Source organism: Ruditapes philippinarum, unplaced genomic scaffold (assembly GCF_026571515.1).
Source record: "Ruditapes philippinarum isolate M1 unplaced genomic scaffold, ASM2657151v2 ctg756_1_1_1_1, whole genome shotgun sequence".
Classification (NCBI taxonomy): domain Eukaryota; kingdom Metazoa; phylum Mollusca; class Bivalvia; order Venerida; family Veneridae; genus Ruditapes; species Ruditapes philippinarum.
The window spans coordinates 569,009-595,133 of NW_026864914.1; the positions used below are offsets into that span (position 1 = coordinate 569,009).

Sequence of the window (26,125 nt, forward strand, 5' to 3'; positions counted from 1 at the left end):
TTTAAAATGTTTGGGTTTTAATCGTGTATCGGGCGAATTAGTTTTCTTTTTCCCTTTGGGTTTTTTGATTACCAAATCAAAAAAGATAAAGCGCAAAGTATTTCTTGTTTTGAAGAACACTTTACTTTATTAATCAACTAAATTAATGTCTCTAACACGAAATATTTAGATAAATCATTTTTTGAATTTAATCTTTATGATAATACGCCGGTACTTAATATTATGCCCAATTTGATACAGATAATTGAAATTGCTACATAGCCTCCTTAAATTAATAAAATAACAGTTTTGACTTCACACAAAGTCACATTTTATAAAAATTCCTCATACATAATATGAAATTTAGATTGTTATAAAAAAAACTGGCGCTTTTATAAGAAAAATACCAATTGTAAATATGGAACAGAGCTTTTATTAACACTTCTATAAGGCTTTAAGGTAGCTTTATATTCCCAAAACAACTAGTATAAATATTCATACATTTTTCATTTAATTATTTTAATATTCTATTTTTTTTAAAATCTTTTTTTAAAAAATTTTTAAAAATTTCAAAATTTCCATTAACTAATTGTGAAAATTTTTTGGAAATATTTTTTTCAAAATTTTCCCAAAATTTATTTTACTATAAAGGCCTCTATTTATCAGCTTGGTATTTTTTGTCGAAAATGTATGAGCTGATTTTTAAATTTTTTAAAATTAAAACGGTGCCAAAAGATTCAAAAATCTTAAACAATGTTTTCGGAATTTACAAATGTTTTATACCCCCGTTTTCTCCGATTCGGGAAAAAACATACATTTTGCTCCTATTTAGTTTTTAGCCTTTTTAGTTTAGCTGTAATTTTTCATTATGATTTTTAAAAAACAAAATATAAGGTTACTTTTTTCTATTTTCTATTAGACGCTGTTTTTAATTCATTTTTATTTAAAAGGGAAAGACTTTTTTGCGAAAGTAAAAACCAAAAAGCAAATAGGTTTTGAATAAAAACTGCTAACGAGAAAATTACCCCTTCAATAAAGCAGCGAAATAAATTTTATTAGAGAACAGAAATCACAAATAAAATAAACTTTCATAAAAAAACTAACTTCCATACGTTCGAGAACAAAATAAAAGAGTTAAGAAAATTGCTCAAATTTTTGGCCTGAGGGGATTTGTTTTGAGAGAATGTTTTGTGTAAAAATTGCTCTAATTCATTTTGTCAATTACATACTATAAATTAAAGAAGAAGAAAATTGCCAATTTTTTATATGAGGAAAAGGTGATAAATTTTAAATATAGATCGAAAATTTGACTAAAAAAAAGGAGCTAACAGTTTTAGAGAATATTAGTGATTATATGAAAATTTCTTTTTGTCTTCTCTTTTTTTTTTTAAACATTGAGAAGAGCTGTTATAAAGTGGATTTAATTATTTTTATGGATTATTGAATACTGAAAACAGTGGTTTTTCATCTATTTTTAATTTTATTTTTATTGATTATTTTGCTTTTGGGTTAAAAAACACTTGGAGATTCTCGGTTTTTTTGTGTTTTGGGTGGGGTTTTTGCGTTTTAAAAAACACAAAACAAGAATTTTATATATATTTATAATGAACCCCGAGGGGCAAAATTGTAAAAAAACAATTATAAATTGGGGAAAAAGATATTATCTACCCAAGATCAAGGTTTAATAAGGGGCTTTAAAAAAAAATAAATTTTTAAAAAAAATTTAATTTTCCCCAATTGTTTAAAAAATGGGTGAATTTAGCTGGTACAGTCAAATTCGAACACAAAAAAGGAGGAAAAAAAAAAGGGAAAGCTTTTCCAAAAAACCCCAACCCAAAAACACCCCCCAAATCAACAAAAGCAAAAACAAAAAACAAACAAAAAGGGGCATTATCAGAAAATTTAAATGAAAACCAGCAAAAAAAGTATGAAAATTTGTCATGATCCAAAAACCAGCTTGACCTTATTACAGGAATCGATGCTCAGAAATGAAGCATAGAGAATTAATAACAAATACAATCCACACCATAATGAATAAAAATGGAAGAGAAGATTTTAGAGACAGTAAGATCCAAAGTACAGAAAAAAAAAAACCAAAGACTTAGAAAGAAATAAAAACTTTTGAGGGTTTGAAAATGATATTATGAAAGATAAAACAACAAAAACAGATGAGGGAATATAACAAAAAAATAGAAGAAATAAGAGGAGAGACTGCAAAAGTCTGAAACATCTGCATAAGATGCCAGATACGAAGAGCCCAAAATAGAAAACGACAAACTCCAGGAAAAACAACATAAAAGATATTTGGCGTTCCAGAATGAAAGACATTACCGAAAGCCAGAGATAACTTTAAAAAGAAACAGAGAAAGTACAAGACACCTTACCGTTAAAAAGGACAAAAAAACCGTAACGAAGAGGATATTAAAAAAACATCAGTCATAAAAAGTAAACAATGCTGTTTAACATCAAGTGATGAAAAAAGAGGAAAAGTATGAGAGATGCTGGGCATAGAATAGCTGAAAGATGTCACAATTATGAACTCCGGACTTATAAATAGATTGTCACTTCATAGGGAAATTAAATCAGCTTGGTTTTTCAATGGCTCAGTATTTGCAGAAACATTGACTGGTGAGCGTATTAAAATTTGATGTGTATGATAACATTGATGAGACAATAAGAAGATCTCGTGAGCAAAAAAAGTAAACAGAAAAGAAAGTCAAGGTATGAGACTATGGATTGCTTAAAGTTAAAGGAATGCAAATGTAATCATTTGGATTATGACTTATAAGAATTGAATATGTGATTGACTAGAATATATTTTGAATATTGTGATGACTAGAATATATGAGTATATAGAATTTTAGAGAGAAAAAAAACTATAAAGTGAATGTTAATTGTCTGTAAATTAAGTTAGTTAACTTACTTGAGAATTTTAATTCTTGATGACATATATAAAGATTAGTTTTTCTAATGTATTTTTGAGATATGATGGTACAGTATAAAAAAAGTTAATAATTATTAAGGCATTGAATTATTGAAATGGCCCAAAGTTCATTTTCAACAACTTTGAAATTACACTTCATTGTACATATCCCTTAAGTTCATTAGCATTGCTGATACAGAAATTGTGTGTTTAAAGTTGGTTTTTTTTTCCCCTTCTTTTTTGCTTACACATGTATATTGTTGTTTAAGGTGTCATATAGATGGATGCTTTAATGCTTATAGAAATAAGATTTCATATACTATTACCTAGAGTATGCTTACTTGATTGTTAAAACTGTAAATTAAAGTTATAGTTTTTCTACTATTTTTTTTTCTTCAATGAAAACAATAATAGTATTATAACTTTGCGGACAAGAAATTATACAAACACTAATAATTTTTTAAAAATCACTTGTAGAACATTATGGCATTTGGAATTTATGTTATTTTTTTCTTAAAACGGCAGCAAATCTTTTGAGGAAAAAATGTCATTTTTTTTTAAAATAAGAGTTATATGTGTATGAAAAAGGTACAAATTATAAATTATAGAATGGTTATTCTTTGTTGTTTGGCTACAATTCTAAAATTAATTGAGAAAAATCCTAAAAAGATTTTTGATAAAACAACAGAATTGCATTCATAAATAGCTGTACACAAAAATAAGGTTTTTTCTAAAATTAAAATACATTTATAGTTTTAAAATTAAGTTTTTAAGCTGCATTACCATATGTAATTGTACAAATTGTTTGACAGTTATATGTTGTTACTTATTGTTTATACAGTTTATTTTCTGTTCATATTTTTGTTCATTCTTTTCATGTATAGCTTTGTAAACTATGCTTTTCTTTTTATAATATATTTCTCAAGATTTTTTTATTATGTTATACAGGTTTTTTTTTTTTTCTCTATGTCTACACTTGTTTTTTTGCTACTGAACCTTTTTCAGTGTGCTTTATGTCGTCTAACTGGGTTTATAAATCTATTATAATCAGCTGTAGTTATAAAAGGGAAACTGGGATAAATAACGAAAAATGTATATTGGTTCTTAATTTCAAATGTCTAATCTTAAAAATTTTTTTCTTACAATTGTCGTGGTTTGAAAATGATAGCATAAAGAGGCGTGATGTTTTCAATTTATTCAATACAAAAAAAAGCTGATATACTTTGTCTACAAGAAACGCAATTTTTGTAAAAAGATGGGTTGGAAAAAAAAGTCTACTCTGAATGGAATGGTTTATGTTTTTTTTAGCCATGGAAAATCTAATGCTAAGGGTGTTGCAGTTTTATTCAGAAAAAATTTAAATATCAAAAATCAAGTCAATTAACACTGACAATTTTGGAAGTTTCATTATTTTTACAAATGCTTTTTTGAAACTAGATACTTAACGTTAGTTAATATATATGCTCCAAATACAGATAGTCCAAGCTTTTTTAAAAGTATTTTTGATACTGTAGACTCACTTTGATGACAATAACTCACTTATAATTTGTGGAGATTATAACCTGGTTCAAGACCCAGATCTAGATTATCATAATTATAAATCCAAAAACTAATAATATAAAAGCCAGAAATTTTTTATTGGATATTATTAAAGATAAAGATCTTATTGACCCTTTAAGAGAATTACATGGCGAAAATTAAAAAATTTACATGGAGGCGTACAAATCCTATAACAACAGGGGAGATTAGATTTTTTTTTTTATCAAAATGATTTGTATCAGTATGTAAGAAAATGTGATATTGATGTGAGTTATTAAATCAGATCCTTCAATAATATTTTTAGATAATTTGTTTTTCTCATATTTGTCATGGTAAAGGTTTGTGGAAATATTAACAATGCTTTATTACATGATATTGAATATTTAAAAATTATAAATGAAAAAATTGATGAAATAAAACTTCAATATTGTAATACCAGTTTTATAATATAGACTATATAATAGATACAAAAAATAAAGACATTAACTTTACAATCAATGAATGAACTAATTTTAGAAACACTTTTGATGGAAATTAAGAGGTAAAACTATTTCATATAGCTCCTATAAGGTTAAAGAGAAAAATAATTATGAAAAACAAATAATGGAGAAATATCACTCATAGAACAAAAATTTGACAATTTGATAATAAAGACAGACTCTTACATTTACAAAATGAATTAAATCAGATAAGACATAATAAAATAAAAGGTTCTATGATTAGGTCAAGGTCACAAATGGATTGAATCTGGGGAAAAACCTTCTAATTTTTTTTTGAATTTAGAAAAAAAATACTGTGCTGCAAAAAAAATATTCCTTTTTTAGAAATGGATAACGGAACATTTATTTATGATCAAAAAAGATATACTCACACATACTTGTTGTTTTTATGAAAATCTATATAAAAAAGTAAACTTGACTGATGAATCTGTTATTGATAGAGAATTAGGAAATTGTGATATTACTACTCTGACTCATGATGAAATGTTAAAACTAGAAGGTTGTTCTTACATATGATGAAGTTTCTTTTACATTGAAAAATATGAAGAATGATAAAAGCCCAGGTTGCGATGGATTTACGGCTAACTTCTTTAAAACCTTTTGGAGTAGAATTGGTCATTCTGTTGTTAGAGCTATAAATTTTGCTTATAGAAATAATACTTTGATAGAAATCAAAAACTTGGTATAATACACATGTATTCCAAAAGAAAACAAGCAGAAACATTTTTTGAAAAAATTGGAGACCAAATACTTTATTAAATGTAGTCTAACAAATTAGCATCAGGTAGTATAGCAAACAGATTAAAAGGTGTTTCTAGATATTTTAGTTTCAAAGGATCAGACAGGATTTATAAAGAATAGATATATAGGAGAAAATACTAGATTATTATTATGACATAATGAAATTTACAGAAGATAATAATATACCAGGTTTAGCAATGATGATAGATTTTTTGAAAAAGCATTTTGATACTTTATCTTTTACATTTATTGAGAAATGTCTTTCATCTTTTCATTTTGGTCCTATGCTTAAAAAAATGGATATCTTTGTTTCTATATAATACTGAAAACTTGTGTTATTTTAAAATGGGTTTTTTATCTATTTTTTTTTAAAAGTTGAACGAGGCTGTAGACAAGGCGATCCAATTTCCCCCATATATCCTTCATTTTATGTGCAGAAATATTAGCTATAAAAATTAGGCAAAGTAAAGATATTAAAGGTATTACAATAGACGGTGAGGATATAAAATTTCACAAAATTTGCAGATGATAACATCACTTTTATTAGATGGTTCAGAAAAAATCACTAACTGCTTCTTTAAACTTGTTAAATACATTTTCAGAGATTTCCGGATTAAAAATAAATTTTGACAAAACCAAAGTTATCTGGATAGGCTCTTTAAAATATAGTAACTAGATCAATTAAGACAAGATGGAAACTTACATGGGGTGATACACAGTTTAAATTGTTAGGTTTAGTATTCGATGTTGATTTAGAAAAAATGATTAACTTAAAACTTTAATGAAAAAACTACAGAAAGTAAAAAATAGTATTAGCCACTGGAAAAAGAGAATGTTAACTCCAATTGGAAAAATTACTGTTGTTAAATCAATATTGCTTCCATTATTTACCCATTGTTTTTACAAGTTTACCAACACCTAGTACTGTTTATTTGAAGACATTGAATGACTTATTTATGATTTTATATTGGGAGGGCAAGGCAAAAATAAAACAATCAGTAATTTACTAAAACATACAAAGAAGGTGGTTTAAATATGACTGACATTAATAGTTATTTCATAGTTTTAAAGATAAAATGGTTTTAGAAGGTGTGTTTAGTAATAGCAGCAGTAAATGTTATAAGCTAGTGAATACATTGTTTGATATTGGTAAAGTTTTTAACACAGGTAAAATGTTTTGTAAAGTAATTATCAGTAAGTTTAAAAATGCTTTCTGGATTGATATTTTAAAGGCTTATATGATGTTTATTGAAAAACTTTCTATAGATAATATAGAGGCAAGTATTACATATGCCACTTTTTTACAATCATAATTTTTTATCTGAAACAGATATATTTTCATTCAGATATTGTATGATAAAGGCATCAGATTTGTGAAGATATTATTAATGAACAGGGTAATTTTGTAGATTTGAATTATTTAGAACAGGTAAACATGTAAACAAGTGAATTTTTTACAATATCATAGTTTTAAAACAGGCAAATTAAATTTTATATGCAAACGTTAAATATGGATGATTTGTAATAACTTGTTTTAATGTTCAATACCCTATTATAAGTTGTTATATAAAACCTATTTTGTTCATGAATAGTAATAAGAAATATGTATATGAAACTTTAGTTCAAGAATTCAGATTTACCATCAAGTCAAGAAAAGTGGAACACATGCTTTATAGGTGATCACAATTAATTGGCATTTAACTTTTATAGTTATGTTTTCCATTGTACAAAAGATTCATACATTCAGTGGTTCCAAACAAGAATTATTCATAGAATTATTGCTACAAATTCACTTCTGTTTAAAATGAAAATTGTGAACAAATAAAATGTGTACTTTTTGTAATTGTTATGAAGAAACACTTTTGCATTTGTTTTGGGAATGTCACAAGATTCAAGGCCTTTTTTCAATATCTGAAAGATAACATACATAATTTTGAAGAATGTTTCAACTGTAAATCAGTTATTTTAGGTTCAGAATCTAAAGATTTTAAATATGACATTTTGTTTTTAAGAACTAAAAGATATATTTTATTTTGTCAAAAGAAAAAAGGTGCTACCACATGTATTGGTTTTAAAAATAGTCTTAAAATTAGCATGGAATATTTATAAAGATACAAACTTGACAGAAGATGAAAATAATAGATGGCAATTAGTAAGATCTTTAATTGAATAAACTACACTGACATACTGAATTAGATAAATAAATTTAACCTGATAATACCATTCTTAATTAATGTTCTTACATTGTACATGGTTTTATTATAATGTACTTACTCGAAGGTATAAAGCTATGTGTGTTGTAATATCTTTATTTAAATGTATAAAATTATACCGATTTCCCCCCATACATACACATCTGTAGTATATTGACAAAAATTCATGGTAACTTATACCTCTTCATATATAAATATATATATATATATTTTTTTTTCAATAACAGGCAGCAAAATATAGCTTTATACTCAAATTTAGTAATTATTTTAATATCTGATGTAATGAGGTACTATTAATATCTATAAATATGTACTATTATATGTATAATGTAAAACAATTTGAAAATAAATGGGGTTACCCAGTTGGGGCCTGAACAAAAAAAAAAAAAAAAAAGGACAATAACTAAACAATTATGCAGGGTAGAGTTATCGTTCTTGTGCACTGCACTCCTCCTCAATGAGATCCATCCAGCTATGAAGTTTCAAGTTGATACCTCAAATACTTTTTGAGATAAACTCTGGACAAAATAGTATGAAAAAGAACAAAGGGCAATAACTCAAAAATTGTACAGGGAAGAGTTATCATTCTTGTGCACAGTATTCCTCCTCAATAAAATCTTTCCACCTATGACATTTCATGTAGACATCTCAAACACTTTTGAGTTATGCTCCACTCGGGTGAAAAATTAGGTATGAAAAATAACAAAGGGCAATAACTCAAAAATTATGCAGGATATAGTTATCATTCTTGTGCATTGCACTCCTCCTCAATGAGATCCATCCACCTCTGAAGTTTCAAGTTGATACCTCAAATACCTTTTGAGATAAGCTCTGGACAAAATAGCATGAAAAAGAACAAAGGGCTATAACTCAAAAATTGTATAGGGAAGAGTTATCATTCTTGCGCACAACATTCCTCCTCAATAAGATCTATCCACCTATGACATTTCATGTTGATATCTCAAACACTTTTTGAGTTATGCTTCACTCAGGTGAAAAATTAAGTAAGAAAAATAACAAAGGACAATAACTCAAAAATTATGAAAGGTAGAGTTATCATTCTTGTGCACTGCACACCTCCTGAGTGAGATCTATGCACCTATGAAGTTTCATGTTGATATCTCATAGGCTTTTGGAGTTATGTTCTGGACAAAAATCAATTTTGAAAAATAACAAAGGGCAATAACTCAAAAATTATGCAGGGTAGAGTTATCATTCTTGTGCACTGCACTCCTCCTCAATGAGGTCTATCCACCTATGAAGTTTCAAGTTGATAACTCAAATACTTTTAGAGATATGCTCCGGACAAAAATGTCGGACGGAAGGACGGACGGAGACTATTTCTATATCCCCCGCCGCCTTTTCGGCGGGGGATAATAATCTTGGTATGTCAGATTTTTTTTTCATTTACAGAAAGATAATATAAATCACTTTAAAAGTATTGTATAACTTATACTACGTGATTTTTTTTACAAGATTGGCATAGTATTATTTATACATCTTCTAACTGCTTAGTGTATCGCACATATTTAAATACTCACTGTTTTTAAAAATATCTAACATTTTTAATTGAAATTCAGTAGTATTAATGAACAATATGATCTCCTATTCATGTTTATTTAGCTAGTCATAATTATATTCTTTTAAATGATATTTGTTGATTTTTGACTACAATTTACAGTTGTCAGAATAAGTTATAGAAAGAGCAACGGAACACGAGACTGATCTGTACGAGATGGGCGTAACCCTGAGTATTTATATGAATCAGATTGCCGAATGCTTTAAAATATTAATGTTCTTTCTCGTTTGTATCATAGGGAAAAAAACACGCTGCCTGTTGTCACAATGTGGAAAAAAACAATACTAAACATCAACAAGGCAAAGGCAAGGCAAGGCAACGTTCACAGGACGCGGCCCCCGACACACTCAAGTACGGCACCAGGAAGGCACCAAACAAAAACCTGGAGTGGACATAAGGGTGAAAGGATTGGGACATGTAATGTGAAGTAATATAAAATAACCACAGAACGCATGTAGCCAATGAGCAAGCATCTGAATATGATGTTTCTATAGCTATTCCTTTCTCTGTCGTCACAATAAATTAACCCCAGACAAAATGAGTCAATCAATGACCATGCTCTGGATTGCGGTAACTAATTCCTGCACTCCAGCTTACGCACTGTGCATTCATATAAGAAATAGAAAGAGCATCGAAACACGAGGCTATCTGATGCACAATGGGGCGTAGCCCCCGAGTATAAATCAGATTGCCGATAGTTTTGATGTTCTTTATGTTTTGTATCATAAGCAAAAATAAACACACGTTCCCTGTTGCGCAATACGAAACCCCAGAAAAAAATAGCCAATGACCTAGAATGTGATTATTATACTTCTATCCGAGTCCCTTTCTCTGTCGTCACAAAAAGTAAAATAGAGAAAAATAGAATCCCTAAAGAAAGTCCAACACGACAAAATTGGAAATGTTGCAGGCTCGGTTTGATTGAGCCTGTTCATGGACGGTACTGGAAAGTGCATGTTACCATCCATGCCCTCCTAGCACCGGCTTAAGCAGAATTCAAAATTTGACACAAAAATGGGGAAATTTTGAATTAGAAACATCCGCAGATGTGTTCATACGGCGGTTATCATGGAACCTTCAATGTGACACTCCGTGCCATTCCATGAAAAGCGGCGTATGGTCCCCAAGTAAAAGAATGCCTTTGCCCTAAACAGGAAACAATGGGCGTAACTAAATAAAATGGAATTTTGAAAGGGGATCTCGGGTTATAACCCCAGACAAAATAAGCCAATCAATGGTCATGCTTTGGAGTGCGGGTAACTAAAAAAATCTGGAAACAAAGTGATCCCTCGGAAGCATTAATCACAACAAAATAACATAAGAATTGCAATCTTGGTTTGATTAAGACTGTACATGAGGGATAATGAATAAGTGCAACATCCCTCACGCCCCCTATGAAGCCTGCATCAATAATACCTACACTCCAGTTAACGCACTGTGCATGTGTATATATACGATTTAACTTAAAATTTTTAATAGAAAAAATCCCCAAAACTATGATACAAATACGATTATCTCATTTTCAACATAAAGATCCAAAAACAATGATACAATATCTGTAAATCACATATTGTAAAAATAACAAAATTGCTTGGTTTATCACACGGATTGTCCAAATAACTTCACGCGTTGTCAATTTCATTTATCATACGCTTTGTCTGAATAACTTCCTTTATCACACGCGTTGTAAGCTTCTGTTATCATAAACGTTGTCAGCTGCATGTATCGTCCTTGTTGTATGAATAACTTCGTGGTAATAATAACAAATTGTCTGAAAAACGACGTTATCCTTACGCGGTGACGTACAAGCGAGAAAATATTGACAGATTATTCATGGTTTTAGTTTTTTCAAAATTTTACATTAAAATGATGTTTGCTTGCTACGAGCTATCTCGTTCTTGCATCAATTTTACATTTTAATGTAGATGTCTGTTTCGGTTAAAAAAGAGCTTTATATTTATGTTCATGTAAATAATGTGTTAATTGAAATGTCATTTAAAATGAAATAAAACAGTTTTTATTCCAATATTAAAATATATACATAATTTACTATTAAATTAGAATTTAATTTCTCACAAAATAAATGTGAAGAAAGCAACATTAAACCATTCTGGTTTTTCCTCACCTTATTTTATACAATATTCCAATCATAAGAAAAAAGAAATAAAAAACATCTTTTAAAAAGTGGTCTTAAGAGCGAGGTGGTCCTATTTCAAACTTAAAAGCGCTGCGCATTTTGCACACGGCAAAGCTGGGGCCACATAATCGGATAGCTTCGTTCATAGCCGTCTGGTCCATTGAATTTATCGAAACATTTTGTCGTTGGAAAAAAACGGCGATAATATTGATGTTTATTTCGGCTGTTGCGTTGTTTATATTACCGTTGAAGTTTAAAATTGACCATCATCGTGAAGAATTATATCTTCTGTGTCGATGGACCAAAGGATTATGTGAAAATATTGGAAATGGATTAAAATACATGGTGATTATGACGGTAGGGGTGCGGATTTTTTCCGGCGAACATTTTTATCTTGTGTATTATTATAGTTGTTGAAATATGATTTTTTTTCAAAACGGCATATATTAAGATTTTTTGATATATATGATCAGTACATGTCCTGGGATTGACAAATATGCATTTTATTTGGATTTTAAATGCGTTTTGAGCTCCAAACCCCAAGCGTCTGTGAAGATTTGCTATCAATTAGGAAGTCCCAGCTATTACGTTGATATTTTGGTTGCAATCTATTCTGTATGTATAATCAAGTTTTCTTCACAATCTGGTAAAGCTATTGATATATTTCGCTTGATACTGCAAGTAGACTGCAAATTTTAGTGCATTACAAACTCGGCCCTAAAACGTACTCGGCCCCGAGTCAGCTCGGCCTTTTTTCAACTCGGTCCACTTTTCAATTTATTAACATATTGGTTTGTTTTATCACTCTTTATTGTTGAAACCACATAATTAATATCTGGACTTATTCAAAAACATGGAAAGATATTTTCTTAAATTATTATTACATTTTTGACTACTTTTTGAACACATCTCTATAACTCAATTTACTGTATTAGCTATCTAAGCTAAACAAAATAGGCACAAAACTTGTCATGGTATACAGGTAAAATGTTATAATTGGTGAAAAATGATAGTTTTCAATTTTGTGATCATGATTTTTGCAAGCGACTGGAGGTACTGCCCCAGCCCTGTAATGAATAAAATCCTATCCTATGAGAGGTTCCAAAATTTTAAAGGACTGGTAATAATTATAATTGTTAAATACAATATGACTTAAGTTCAGATATACTTATTTCATACATGTAGATCTGATTTCCACAGTTTTGCCTTCATTGACGTAGGATTTCATATTTATGGTCAGTCCATAATTTTATAGATTTTTTATTTGTAAATTTATAGACATTTATATGAAAAAAGTAGTTGTATTAAAATTCAAAACCACAGGTCAATAATAATAAGATTACTGATTATATTATTAAATATAACAGATTCCAGATAATGTGAGTATCGGCGTATTTTACGCTTTAAAATCAACTAAAAACGTACAAGGTTACCAATTTGTTGCGTTCATTTACGCACTCTGTAAATTAATTACGCAAAGAATGTAAATTTGAAGCGTTTTTGGTGTGTACTTTCATTTTCGAAACAGCTGATTGACCGCTTCCATTTAACAGTTGACTGTGTATCTATTTCCAATTAATACCCGTCAAGATACTTTCAACTATTTTTCTCTGTAAACCAGTCAAATTACGTCTTTATTGCTTAGGTGCTTGATAAAACAATTGTTCTATTTTCTTGATAATTGCAAGGATTTATTAATACACATGTAGTGCATGGTTGCTTCAAGGGCTAATCAAATTGACATTTTTTTCACACAACTCTGTTGCCGGGGAAACTATTGTAAACCGTAGTGTATTTAAAATGAAAAGAGCACAAGAAAATGTGAATCATAATATACGTGAATGGAGGCGCTGTAAACATACAGAAATCGGCAGGTGGTTATCTGCATTGGTTATGTCATTGTCGACGATTATTTAGTGTAAACAATATAAATATGCGCATGAAAGGCCTTTCAACTGAAATGAAATTCATGCTGAATATCTGCTAAATTTCACATGATCTTTCAGGGAAATAAATAAAAGATGTTTATTTTGATATTTCCCCCTTAATTATCTAATATATTTTCCAAGAATCAAATTATTTTTAACAAAAGTGTGGTACAGTCATCTTTTATTCTGTTCGCTACTTAATAAAAAATGAAATACCACTAAATCTGTAATGCTATTTTAGTCTTGTAGAGATTAACTGGACCAGACTTAGTGACTTAGAATTTATTTTTGTTTTAAATGTATATAAAGAGAAAGATTTATGTAATAAACTTAGTTAGAGAATGGTGTGTTAATTTTAATGTAATAAAGTATTGTGCATTAAAACAGAGTACGTCCTTTAATTTTACTCGGTAGATTTTTGATCTATTTAAATTTACCCCCACATTCTGGAAAGTGGGGGTAAGTAATTACCCCCAGTGTCAAAAAATTATCTGGAACTCTGTATAACAGTATGGTAATATTTAGAACAATTTGATGACTATCAATTTTTACTTTAAACAAAAATTTAAAAGTCATCATACACTGATGAAACTTACCTCATTACCTTTGTTGATATAAACTATCCATAAAAACAACTTGTCTTTAGCAGCGAAATTTTATATACATCATATTAAGTCATCATTACTTTTATTGTTTAATATCTATATGATTATTATACTAATAGTATTCAAAAATTTTGTTGATGGAAGTTTATGAATTGGTAGAGGAAGGAATAATTAATCATGGCAGTGGCTAGCAGTATGAACCAGTATTGTTTGACAAAAGTGCTGGCTGTATGCGAGTCGCATACGACTAGCATATACTGACTGTTGAGGGCTAGCTGTACAGCATTTTAAAAATGAGTTGCCCTAAAACAATAAGATGCAAACTTGTTTTTCTAAAGAAGATTTTATTGAATATCATATACAATTTCAGTCAATGCGAAAGTCAAAAAAAAAATTCCTGCCGCAAGGACTTGGATCCTTAGATTTATTTCCGGCCCTGATGATTTTTTACCGGCCCGGACTCTGAAAGGTTTTTTTTGTAGGGATGGGGGAGGGATATTGCCATAATTATAAAGAAAAGTATTTAGCATATATGAATTGTCAGACTCAACTATAAGATACTATGAAAAAAATATACAGAAACATACACTGTAATTAATAAAACATTAGCATAATTCACAAGAAAACAATACATCTTTCAAAGGTTTAATTTTGAAGATTGGAGAAAAAATATGTTTTGGTAAGGAAATTATCAAGGACAAGATGGTGGCTTACATTACTTAGCAAAAACTGGTCGTATCCTGCGGTTTTTGATTTTGATTTTGGTTATCTTGGTCTGTGAATACAAGCAAAAATAAAAAAAAATAGATCGATCTTGGAAGCTTTGCATATTTTAGAAGGCCAAAAAATGTTTGAAACTGGCTGAAATTTTATTCGGACATGACAACTGACTGTATCGAAATTTATCTCGGCCCTACTGATTTTTAGTTGGCAAGGTCCGAGGACCGACAGTCTTTCGCACAGACTGCAACTTACAGTTGGTATAGTAATTTTTAGTGTTTGATGATCAGAAGATTTTTTTTCCTTCTGAAAATCATGGAGTTGAATAATTTAAATCTGTGTGAAAGCGCAAAGAGAAAGAGACTGAAAATTAATTTATTATTTCTATGGACAATATAGATGTAATACATTTGTAATCAAACGTGGGTCAATTTCCAACAGTAGTTGAATTATGACAAAGTATTTTTAATAATTTTATTTCACTTTTAGCTACTTGAAAATTTCATGCTGGATGTTTGCTTACCATTACATTTTGCATAATCTATGATTGACATTAAAGTCCACGGGCCAATTCATTTCTGATATATCTTTCCAATATCTTGTTATAATATAAAAGGCTGAACGCCATCATAGAATTATTAGGAAAAAATATATATGTTCATTCTTTGTAAAAATGTTAGAAGACTTGCAAGTTACCGATTTTATCATTGCATTGATTTTATTTATTATTGAAAACATGCTGAACGGCTATCCTCAACAGTGTGTATAGGCTAGAACTTTCAGTTTGCATTTTAGGGTCATGACGGCTTTCCCGTTGCTGTCAACAAAATTTAACCTTTTTCATAACTTTTTCAGATCTTGGTGTATTGTCTTCATACTTGGCCACAACAACCCTTCAAGTAGACCAGACTAAACTTGACCTCCATATAAACATTCAAGGTAAAATATTTAAATTTTCTTGATTTTTGCTATTAGTGGCTATGACTTTGTTATTTTTGAATGGATTGTCTTCAAACTTGTACGCAACAATCTTTCAGGATAGGACCTGATTCTCTCATTAATGTCCTTGAAGCTTTTGTGAAGTTGTGCAGAATAATACAAACCCAGAACAATTTCATTTACTTGGTTTTGCAACTTCTGAGACAATGGATTTTAAAGATAGTTGTTTTCTTAAAATTTCAGGACAGTATAGTAGATTGTAAAGACATTTAGTACATACTGTATATACACTATAACTACTATAGTATACTATAAAAATCTTTGTGCTTGGACAATTTTGAACAAATTGTTTCTTAAACAGTGTAAGAAATTAGGATTTGAATCGACTAGTCTGGTCGGACTACCAGATTGGAATATTCACTAGCCAAAAAGACATTTCACTGGCACGATTATTTTGTTCAAAACAGTTGTTTATATTGCCTCTAAAATACAGTAGCCTGGTCGGCTTGTTACTGTGAAAAGTTGGTAGCACGAGGAGAAATTTAGTAGTCGGGCCCGCGGACTAATGCTTATTTCGAACACTGCTTAAATTATTGATTTTATATCAACTAACATAATTATTGGGATACTTTATGTATATCTAATAATAATTATATTTTATCTTTCCAACTTTCTGTTTCAGATGGTCGGCCTACATGTCAGATTTGTGAATGTGAACGGCAGGATATCGATTTTAAGGATGCTTTAGGGTCAATGAGGATGAAATCAAGAGAGATAAAGGCTAAAATGTGAGACTGTCAATCTGACAAACCTTGCAGTGAATAAATGGTAAAATGTTTCTTTCAGTAGCATGGCATTTAAGGAAGCGGTACAAGATTATTTAGAAGTGGTTGTATTATGATATTTCTTAATTATTATATTCTAATAGCTTTTTTTCTTGACTTGTTTAAAGGCTGACACAGGACAGTTTATTTTAAGTCAGTGAGCTTCTGTCACTGGATAGACTATTGTCAAAAAATCCAAATTTATAAAAAGGAATTACAGTGTATTTAAATATCATCTTATACTAGAAATTAGGAAACAAAATTAATAGCAAGAACAATTGCGACATGTAACATGTATTTAGGAATTCAGCTTTTCTTTCCTTTTCACCTCAGGAGAATTCACATTAAAATATTGAATATTCACAGTAAGCACTCCGACATATCGGACATATATGATTATCTTATCTACACTTAGCTGTCTATAGGTTATCAGAATCACTCACATTTATAAATTTAAATAATTTTGAAAAAATTGCAGCTTAGCAAATAGATAAAATACTTGGGGTGTCTGTGGTGGATTGGTTGACTTTGAACCTATTAAGCCTTTCACTGCTGTAGGTTCGAACTCTGCAAGGGTTTATGGATTATTTCATGTGAGAAAACTATCCAGCTCATTTATGGAACATTGATGGTACCCAGGTGCCTGAAATCATACACATAGGTGCACCAAGGTCTTCCTCAACCAGTAAAGCTGGAAATTGTGCTTTAAATTGCTCTCCCCCCCCCCCCCCGAACAAAACAACAAAAATAATGGCATTTTTATTTTGCAATTAACTTTTTCTAAACAAATATTTCAGGAACCAGAGGCGTTTGTATGATAGAACAGTAATAGCAGGAGTGATAAGGACAGATGCATGTAGATGTGTCTTCATGTCGGAAACACTACTAGAGAAATTGAAATATTTGGGTTTTTCAAAACTTAAAAGACATTGGAATACCAGGAGACAGCTTGCCCTTTGCAATGTTGGATGATGTGATGTCGAGGCGCCAGTTCATCACCAAGAAGATGAGCTAACTTATCAATGTTTGAAATCTGTTATACCCCCGCACAACAAAGTTGTAAGGGGGGTATACTGGAATCAGCTTGTCCGGCCGTCGGGAGTTCGTCAGTTTTTTCTTGTCCGTCCAATAACTTAAGATTCCTTTGACCCACAGTCTTCATATTTGGCATGGAGGTAAGTCATGATTAGTAGATGACCTCTATTAATTTTGAGAACACCAAGTCAAAGGTCAAGGTCACAGGGTTTTGACTGAAGAAAGCTTTTCTGCCCAATAACTTAAGAATCCTTCGACCCACAGTCTTCATTTTTGGCATGGAGGTTAGTCATGATTAGTAGATGACCCCTATTTATTTTCAGGTCACCAGGTCTAAGGTCATGGTCACAGGGGCCTTGGCTAATTAAAGCTTGTCCGCCCAATTACCTAAGAATCCTTTGACCCGTAGTCTTCATATTTGGCATGGAGGTTAGTCAAGATTAGTAGAATACCCCTATTGATTTTGAGGTCACTGGGGCAAAGATCAAGGTCACAGGGGCTTTTATTACAATTAGCTTGTCTGCTCAAATGGTCTCATATATTCATCATAAAACATCTCCAGGCAAGGCTGCATGAAATGGGGGGTGTTATTGAATGGCAGTTTCAGTTTTGAGGTCAGTAGGTCAAAGGTAAAGTTCACTTTGATCTTTTCCACTAAAACATGTAGAATACATAACTTAGCAATGCACTGGCTTACTTCCCTCAGATTTGGCTGGGAGGTTGTCTGAGCTGTAAATGACTACTGTTGATTCTGACAAATTGGTATGTGGGGTATTCACGCCATGACAATGGCAGTTCTAGTTTGTACAGAAAATATCAAGGTGCAAGTTTCTTTTATTAAGAATAGACTTATTGATTAGATAACTTACAATATTTACAAACATTTATAATACCATACCCATTTAAAGTATTTCAGCTGAGAGTGTATTATCCAAAATACATGTATTGTTATAATGTACTTTATAGTATATTTATTGATATATTTATTGTAAAGTTTTGATTCTACTAGATTTTAAAAAACATTTAGATTTTACTAGATCTTGAAAATATTTTGTTCCATGCTCTTTCATTTAATTTTGAATAATGAATCCAATAAATACCTATAATAAGTATAGGATTAAAATTGATAATGTTTTCTATCCTTAACTTATATAAAAGTACAAAAGTAATGTTTAAACTGCTGGTTAGATTTCAAACAGGACTAAACAGGAGTGTACAGTGCCATCCTTAGTTGTGCACATTGTTGGCATGTTCTCATCGTCGGATACCCACGGCCGAACCATTACCATTCATCATTGATTGCATGTTATGTGACATGTTTATCAATCGTGGGTATCCGACAATGGCATGTTCTGTTTCTCTGCACAAAATGGCCCCAGAGTTAAAAAAAGAAAAATCTATCACATGTAAAACTGCCAAAATTCAAAAGAGTGATCAGAACCATACACAGTTTTGGGAGACATGTTTTTGTGTAAGAAAGATTTCCTTACACAGCATACCAAAAAGCTGCTTGTCAATTCATTAATTCAGTGCCACTTTGACTATGCCTGCTGTGTCTGGTATAATGGTTTAACTCAGGTCTTGAAAAATAAATTACAGACAACACAAAATAAAATGATGAGATTTGTTCTAAACCTTGACTCCAGAGTTCATATTGGCCCTTCCCATTTTAAATCCCTTAATTGGTTACCAGTTTGTAAAAGAGTTAAACAAATCATGTTATGTCACGTTTTTAAGGTTAAAAACCAAATGGCCCCAGAGTACTTAAGTGATTATTTTGTTTCTCAGGAATCTATGAATTCTTATTGCACCAGACTGAGCAAAAAAGGAGGGTATTGTCTTCCTAAGGTTAAAGGTTCCGGGTCAAAGTCTTTCAGTTTTATTGGTGCTAAACTATGGAACAGTCTTCCAACTTGCATAACTGAAATTAAACAAATTTCATCGTTTTTAAGGTAGCCATCAAAAGTCACTTTTTAAGTAGCATTTAAGTGTATTTCTTAAAATTTCTTGCAAGAAAATTTTATGTTTTCATTTTTTTTATTGAATTATTTTTCGGCTCAGGTTTACTGTTTCATTTTTTGATATTTGTTTTAAATTTTTTATTAAGACTTTAAAAACTTTATCTTCTTTTGAATAGTGTAATCTATGGCATGTTCTTTCCTCACATACTCATAACAACTGTGATATTTTTTTAATGTAATCCTTTCTTACTATGCACATACTTATTTCTTAATGTGATAATGACTTTTTTATTTACAATACCTTACATCTTAAATTGTGATGATTTTAAATGATATCCTTCATTAATGTGATTTATCTTATAACTTGTGATATTTTTTTTCTTTTATGAAATACCTCTCTATGTCATGCCACCAAATGCTAAGGACCACAATGGAAATAAGAGCTTGCTCTTTTTTGTGTTATCCTTGGTTTTGGGAACATGTCATGGTTTACATAATATAGTATTTATTCATTTATTTATTTATTTATTTGTAATTGTTTTAATCTATATTGTGTTTGTTTATCATGTAACATGTTAACCTTTATGCCGAAATAAATCTATCTATCTATCTATTGTGACAAAAGCCCTTCAAGTTCATATATGACCTTGACCTTTATTTGATATAAAATGTCTGGAGTTAGCTGGAATTGTCATTACTTTGTTATTATTTACAGATTTGATTCATGCTTGGACAAACAAACACAAAACCAACATGTTGAATTTTTCTGATATAACTTTGACATTTAAATGACCATTACCTCCAAAGTTAAACAATTGAAATTCGATCACATTGTCATAACTTTGTTTTCGTCTATGATTTGATTCATTCTTGGACAAAAGAACAATTATCATTCAACTATGACCTTTACTATTTAAATTTGAAATTTACTTTATATATTTATATTATGTTTTCTAGGAGTACTCTAATAGATATTACAATATTCTCCTACTGATGTGTTTGACTTCCAATATAAGAAAAAGCCGAGCATGGCCCAAGCTAGATAGTGGCTCTTGTTTTCAATGCCAACTTGATTATATGTATCCATTCCAATTTACATTCTCACATGTATTATCTATTGTGCTTGAAAGGTTTCTACAAAAAATAAGTTTGTTCTTACAGTCCTGGTTTTATTTTAGAAATATTTTATAGACAGTTTAAATTTGTTTATTTTCTATCTGCATAATCATTTCTTGGAATAGATATAGTAAGTACACTGATTTATGAGTTATACACTCACATAAGGAAGTACTTTACATGAAAATTTGGTTAAACAACTATAGTTTCCCAACAAAATCCAATGTCATAATTTAAAATGTTTATTCATGATATATATATATGATATCAATTATGCATTTTGCCTGGGTTTGTTAGTATGTTCTTGGTACATAATTTTCAATTTTGACAAGAGTTTGGAGGCGATACTATTATATTGTGTACAAAATGGGCACTTATTCAACTTTGAAAGAAAAATGATATCAGATTGGAACACCTAAAGTAGATTGCTATACAAATCTCGAATTTTTGTATGCAACATATTGCGCCCCCATCAGTGCTTTCAGCACTTTGATTATAATTCGCAGGTTGTCTGGTATTTTTGACCTCTGGCTGACTCACAACCCTTTAATGTTCATCGCCTTTGTTTTTGTACTATTTCATTTTTTAAATTATAGGAATGCATATATTCTTGAACAGTAGATAATCTTAACAGCAGATTTTTACGGAATGTCGGAGATCTTTTCGGGTGCCTGTTTGTACCTGAAATAATTCACGGAAAAGCACCTGTCGTTTTCCTCCACCAGTGAAGGTGGAAATCGCCATATGACCTATACTGTGATGACAAAGCCAAACCCTTCAAAAAGGGCAGACTTTCATCCTGCAAAATTCTCGTTATGGAAGAAAGCTATATTAACAAAGTTGTATAAACTTTTCCCGTAGTCACCAGTGACTGTCAAGTTGATTGCATTTCGTATTAGCTTGTTTAAAAATATTTTCTCCCGTTAAGTATTCACCGAACTATTTTGTTATGTTCACATCTATGTAAAATCATTTAGAATTCTAAATACTTATTCAAAGTAAACAAGAATCTTTTCTTATGGTCATTAAATCACTAAGAGCCGATATAAATAATATATTCGTGTGTGGTAAATGTTTGACCTTTTAAGGCTATTAGGATTGCTTGAAAAGATTGCATACAAGATTGAGACATTTCCACACTTTGTCAAAAGCCAGCAAAGCAATTTGGATTTATTGACGTTATATTGCCCGAGAGCGGAAACCAATTTCAGGTGTTGATCAAGATTTATCAGATTCCCATTGCTAGCAATTATGTCTAGAAATTACGTCTGGAAATAAATGAGATCTTACAAGTACCAGGAGAGACATTATCGTCGGAAAAGAACTACTGAAATGGCATATTTAAGCTTATCTAATATATAAATCACCTAATAGCTCACTTTACTGTAACGGTGTTGTATTGATTGCTCACTGATTGTTCTTTGTAACGATGTTTGTATTGATAGCTCACTTCATCGAAACAGTGTTTTTATTGATAGCTCACTTTATCGAAACGGTGTTTGTATTAATAACTCACTACATTGTTACAGTATGTATTTATAGCTCACTTTATCGAAACGTTGTTTGTATGGATAGCTCACCTCATCGAAATGGTGTGTTTTAATCATGTGTACACATGTAAATGTATGCAAATAAACATAACTATTACTCTTGCTGTTTGGTATGGGTGTTTGATTATAATAATCCTTTTCTGATCTACTATACGCTAATCTAAATAATTATATTATATTAACATACACGTATACTTCTTTATTTTTATCTATAGATGAAATACACTCACTTAAACATCAAATCTTATTGGGAAACACATTGGTTGATTATTAAGTTTTTTTGTTTCCTTAAATAATGCTTAAATTGCAAAAAGAATCAACAACTTCAAAACAACAGAAACAAAAAAACGGAATGCAAAAATTTAAACAGAACTTATGAGCTATTTCAAGGTAAACATTAATTTTGGATTTCTTTACTTGCTGTTATTTACAAGTATACTTGAAAAAGTACACTGCAGCGCGCTTAAATCTACCGAGGGGAAATACACGTACGGATAGTTTAAACAAATAAAGGTCAGATTTTGGCACACACGTGCAAAGGTCGAAACCTAGGTGCAGTGGTTATATGGCATGGTTCACTTCAGTTTAAGATATAGAATTTGATATAATTTAAGATTGTTTACTTTTGAAAACATATTGAATAAATGTAGGTTCGATGAAGCAATGATAAATTACTTGAGAACAGACGGCCGAACTTATTATTCATTTTTTTTTAAATATTTTAATTTTGATATAAGGAATGATAAGTAAAGATAGTTAATTAGTTTATGTAGATTTGGATAACGACGTATGCTAGCATAATTGGTTCCCCCGAACCTGCAATTTATTGCACCCTTATAAGAGTTGCTTGATCAAAGTTGGTGGATTCATTTTCTTTTTATTAGTGAAAATAAGGAATAAACTCAGCTGTTCACTACTGTATGGGGTAGGGCTGCTCGAAAATGGGTCCAATCTTTTAATTCGAAAGCTTGTTGTTTTTGTGTATATTTACATATTTTTCTTAGCAATAAGATATGATTAAATTTAACTAAAAGTTATATTCTTGAGAAAATGAAAAAATAAGGCATCAGTCGTTCTTATAAAAAAGAATGGACTTACTTCCAAAGATTTAAATAAAGAGAGCTTTTAAAAACAACATGAAAAATGGTGTGGTGCTGCTGAAAAGTATATTTCCAAGACTGATCATTGTTCCACATGTTTTCATGCCCTGATTATCCGTGGCGTGCACAAGGTCTGGGAACACTTCCAACCAGAAGTTGAGCTCTTTTGCGAATGCGAACTGCTTCCCGCCAGTATCACCCAAATCTCTATCTAGCTCCATGTAATGCTGGTTTATTAAGTCGTATTCGCGCCATACAGGTCCAGGATGATTTGGGCTATTTGGATCTCTGTAAAATAATATATTATTTAAGTAATTCTTTTCATAACTTTGTCTACTTTCACATAATAATAGTTTAAGAGAATAAAACTGTAGTTTAATTTTTTGTTCAATTATGGCTTTTTGTAAGACATATCTGTTTTTTATACTCATAGCATTGGGACTGGTCAGAAATTACACTAATACAGCGCGATTGATTATATATAATTATATTGCTGATTAGAAGGGTAACCACATGGTCATATTCAAAGTTGTTATTTCAATTTTCATTTATGTGTTAGCGACGGGGTATAAAATTGGAAAACAAATGTAATCAAACCAATCTGAAATGATTCAGTTAATATTAAATAACATCACGAAACAATAATTCCAAATTAACAACTTGTAAACGTTAACATGAAAAAGATATAAAAAAATTATAACATATAAAAAAGATGAATTTTGACGTACCCTGTTTTAGCAAAATTAGTCCAATACCGCATCACGTGTTTCGACAATTCAATTTCCCAATCCTCTGCATTTGGTTGATCAATAAATCCAAATTCAAAACGAATATCGTCATCGTGGTTCGCTTCATCCATCCACTCAGGAGAACCACCGCTTCGCTTTGATGGTTTAGGCATAAATTTGTAAACATATGTTTTAGATGTCGGTGGTGATGTAGCATGAAGCCGTGAGAATTCGATACTAGTTACTGCAAATCCTGTATCTCCAAATATTTTAGCAAATTGTCGTCTGATATTACGATAGTCATATGGACTAGACCAGTTTGTGTATTCATTTTCAATAACTTGCATTATAGTTTCAGGGAATGTTCTATTGTAAACCAAGTTCATTGCTGCTGGTATATACACATTTCCATCTCGTCTCTGGTTGGCATAAACTTATCTGCGTCTTCTACAAAATACATCAAGTAATATCCACCTTCGATGGCGTTCATTCCTGATAACAAATCAAAGGATTTGAAAACTTCAAGCTCTTCAATGGTCTGTGTTTTTGCTCTTTCATACAAATCTCTAGGCTCATCTTTTATAAAGTCTCCATCAACGAGTGGGTCAAATATCAAATATTCTATACTATTTGAATCTTGGCTTAATGCATTTATTGCTCCGATGTAATCCTGTCAGGTGATGTTACGGAGACATTCAATCATCTCTGCAGTGCTTTTCAAATCACATCCAACTTTTCCCGCCATAACTCTGGCGCCAGTCAGTATATTTCTAGAACAATTCATAGACCTTACAGAGGGTGATCCGCTTGAAGCAATGATTCTGTGGAACACACCAATATTTTCTCGTTTCATACCTTGCATTTCGCCACTTATCGCTCCAGCGGATTCACCAAAAACAGTAATGCGGTTAACATCACCACCAAAGGCGAAAAAATTATCTCGTATCCAGCTAAAGCCAACATCTGATCCCATAACCCGAAGTTACCAGGACAGTTCGAGTTCATTGTACTGAAGAATCCAAGTGGACCGAGTCTGTAGTTAATTGTCACTACAAGGACATTTCCGAAACCTGACAATATTTTGCTGTCATACTCATCGGATGAACCTAAAATGAACCTTCCTCCGTGAATCCATACCATAACAGCATGTCCATTTGTATCATCAGGCGTTTGTGTTGGAACAAAGATATTAAGATGCAGACAATCTTCATCTTGTGTCCCTACTAATGGTTCACTCGGGAGAATAATCTGCGGGCAGATAAATCCGTATCTAGTAGCACGGAATGGTGTTTGTAGCTTTGGTAAAGGTTCTGGCTGTCTGAATCTTAAGTCACCAATTGGTGGTTTAGCATATGGAATTCCTAAGAATTGTTTTATTTTATATTGTACCCCGCTGAATGTCGTTTCCTCGGTTGTCCCTATAAATTCACCAGCCGTTGTAAATACCGTTACTTCCTGCCCATACACATAAACAACGAGCGTTAAACAAAAAATATGGAATGATAACTTTAAATCCATTCTATTTTCATATTAATGATTGCTTAGATTAAGATTCGGTAGTTTTATGAAAATGCTATATTCAACACATGGACGTTAAGAATAGTGCTTGTTTAATTTAGAAGTTGGGTGATATAAAGTTCAGGTACGACATTGAATAAATATAGTATTTTCAACATATCCTTACCTCAAATATATCTATTATTAAGTTTAACTCTAACCGGTGTTTACATTCGTCCCTCTAGTTCTTTAAACTTCATAGCAAGCAGTACATGGTAAAATATTTATTTACGAATACCGGTGTAACATTAAATTTTGACCCCGTTGAAAAAAAAATCCAAGTCTTTTTACAACTTAAAAAGTGACTCTGCCACTGTTGCAACTTTAAATCTTGATTAAAAAATTCGTTGAAATCTGATGAGTCGTTGAATTATAATTATAATGCAGTCATTTTACGGGTATGTAAATTTTTAGGTTTTCTATTGGAAATGGTCTGCTTTCGGAAGAGAGA

At 30.8% G+C, this 26,125-nt stretch overlaps 2 protein-coding genes across 2 annotated transcripts; both read right to left on the bottom strand.

The window, feature by feature from the left end:
• Positions 1-23,245: 23,245 nt before the first annotated feature.
• Positions 23,246-25,877, bottom strand: LOC132727268 (acetylcholinesterase-like). Its single transcript, XM_060712692.1, has 3 exons — positions 25,802-25,877; positions 24,118-25,572; positions 23,246-23,677 (listed from the first exon to the last, which is right to left on the bottom strand). The coding sequence occupies exons 2-3, from the start codon at positions 24,501-24,503 to the stop codon at positions 23,398-23,400; spliced, it is 666 nt and encodes a 221-aa protein (XP_060568675.1). The 5' UTR covers positions 24,504-25,572; positions 25,802-25,877; the 3' UTR covers positions 23,246-23,397.
• On the bottom strand, positions 24,988-25,635 carry LOC132727256 (acetylcholinesterase-1-like). The gene has a single exon (XM_060712679.1). The coding sequence runs from the start codon at positions 25,633-25,635 to the stop codon at positions 24,988-24,990; it is 648 nt and encodes a 215-aa protein (XP_060568662.1).
• Positions 25,878-26,125: the final 248 nt, after the last annotated feature.

Coding starts and splice junctions, on each gene's coding strand:
- LOC132727268 (XM_060712692.1), bottom strand. CDS start 24,503: ATGAACTTGGTTTACAATAGAACATTCCCTGAAACTATAATGCAAGTT. Junction 23,678..24,117: donor ACTAATTTTGCTAAAACAGG/GTACGTCAAAAT, acceptor ATTATTTTACAG/AGATCCAAATAGCCCAAATC.
- LOC132727256 (XM_060712679.1), bottom strand. CDS start 25,635: ATGGATTTAAAGTTATCATTCCATATTTTTTGTTTAACGCTCGTTGTT.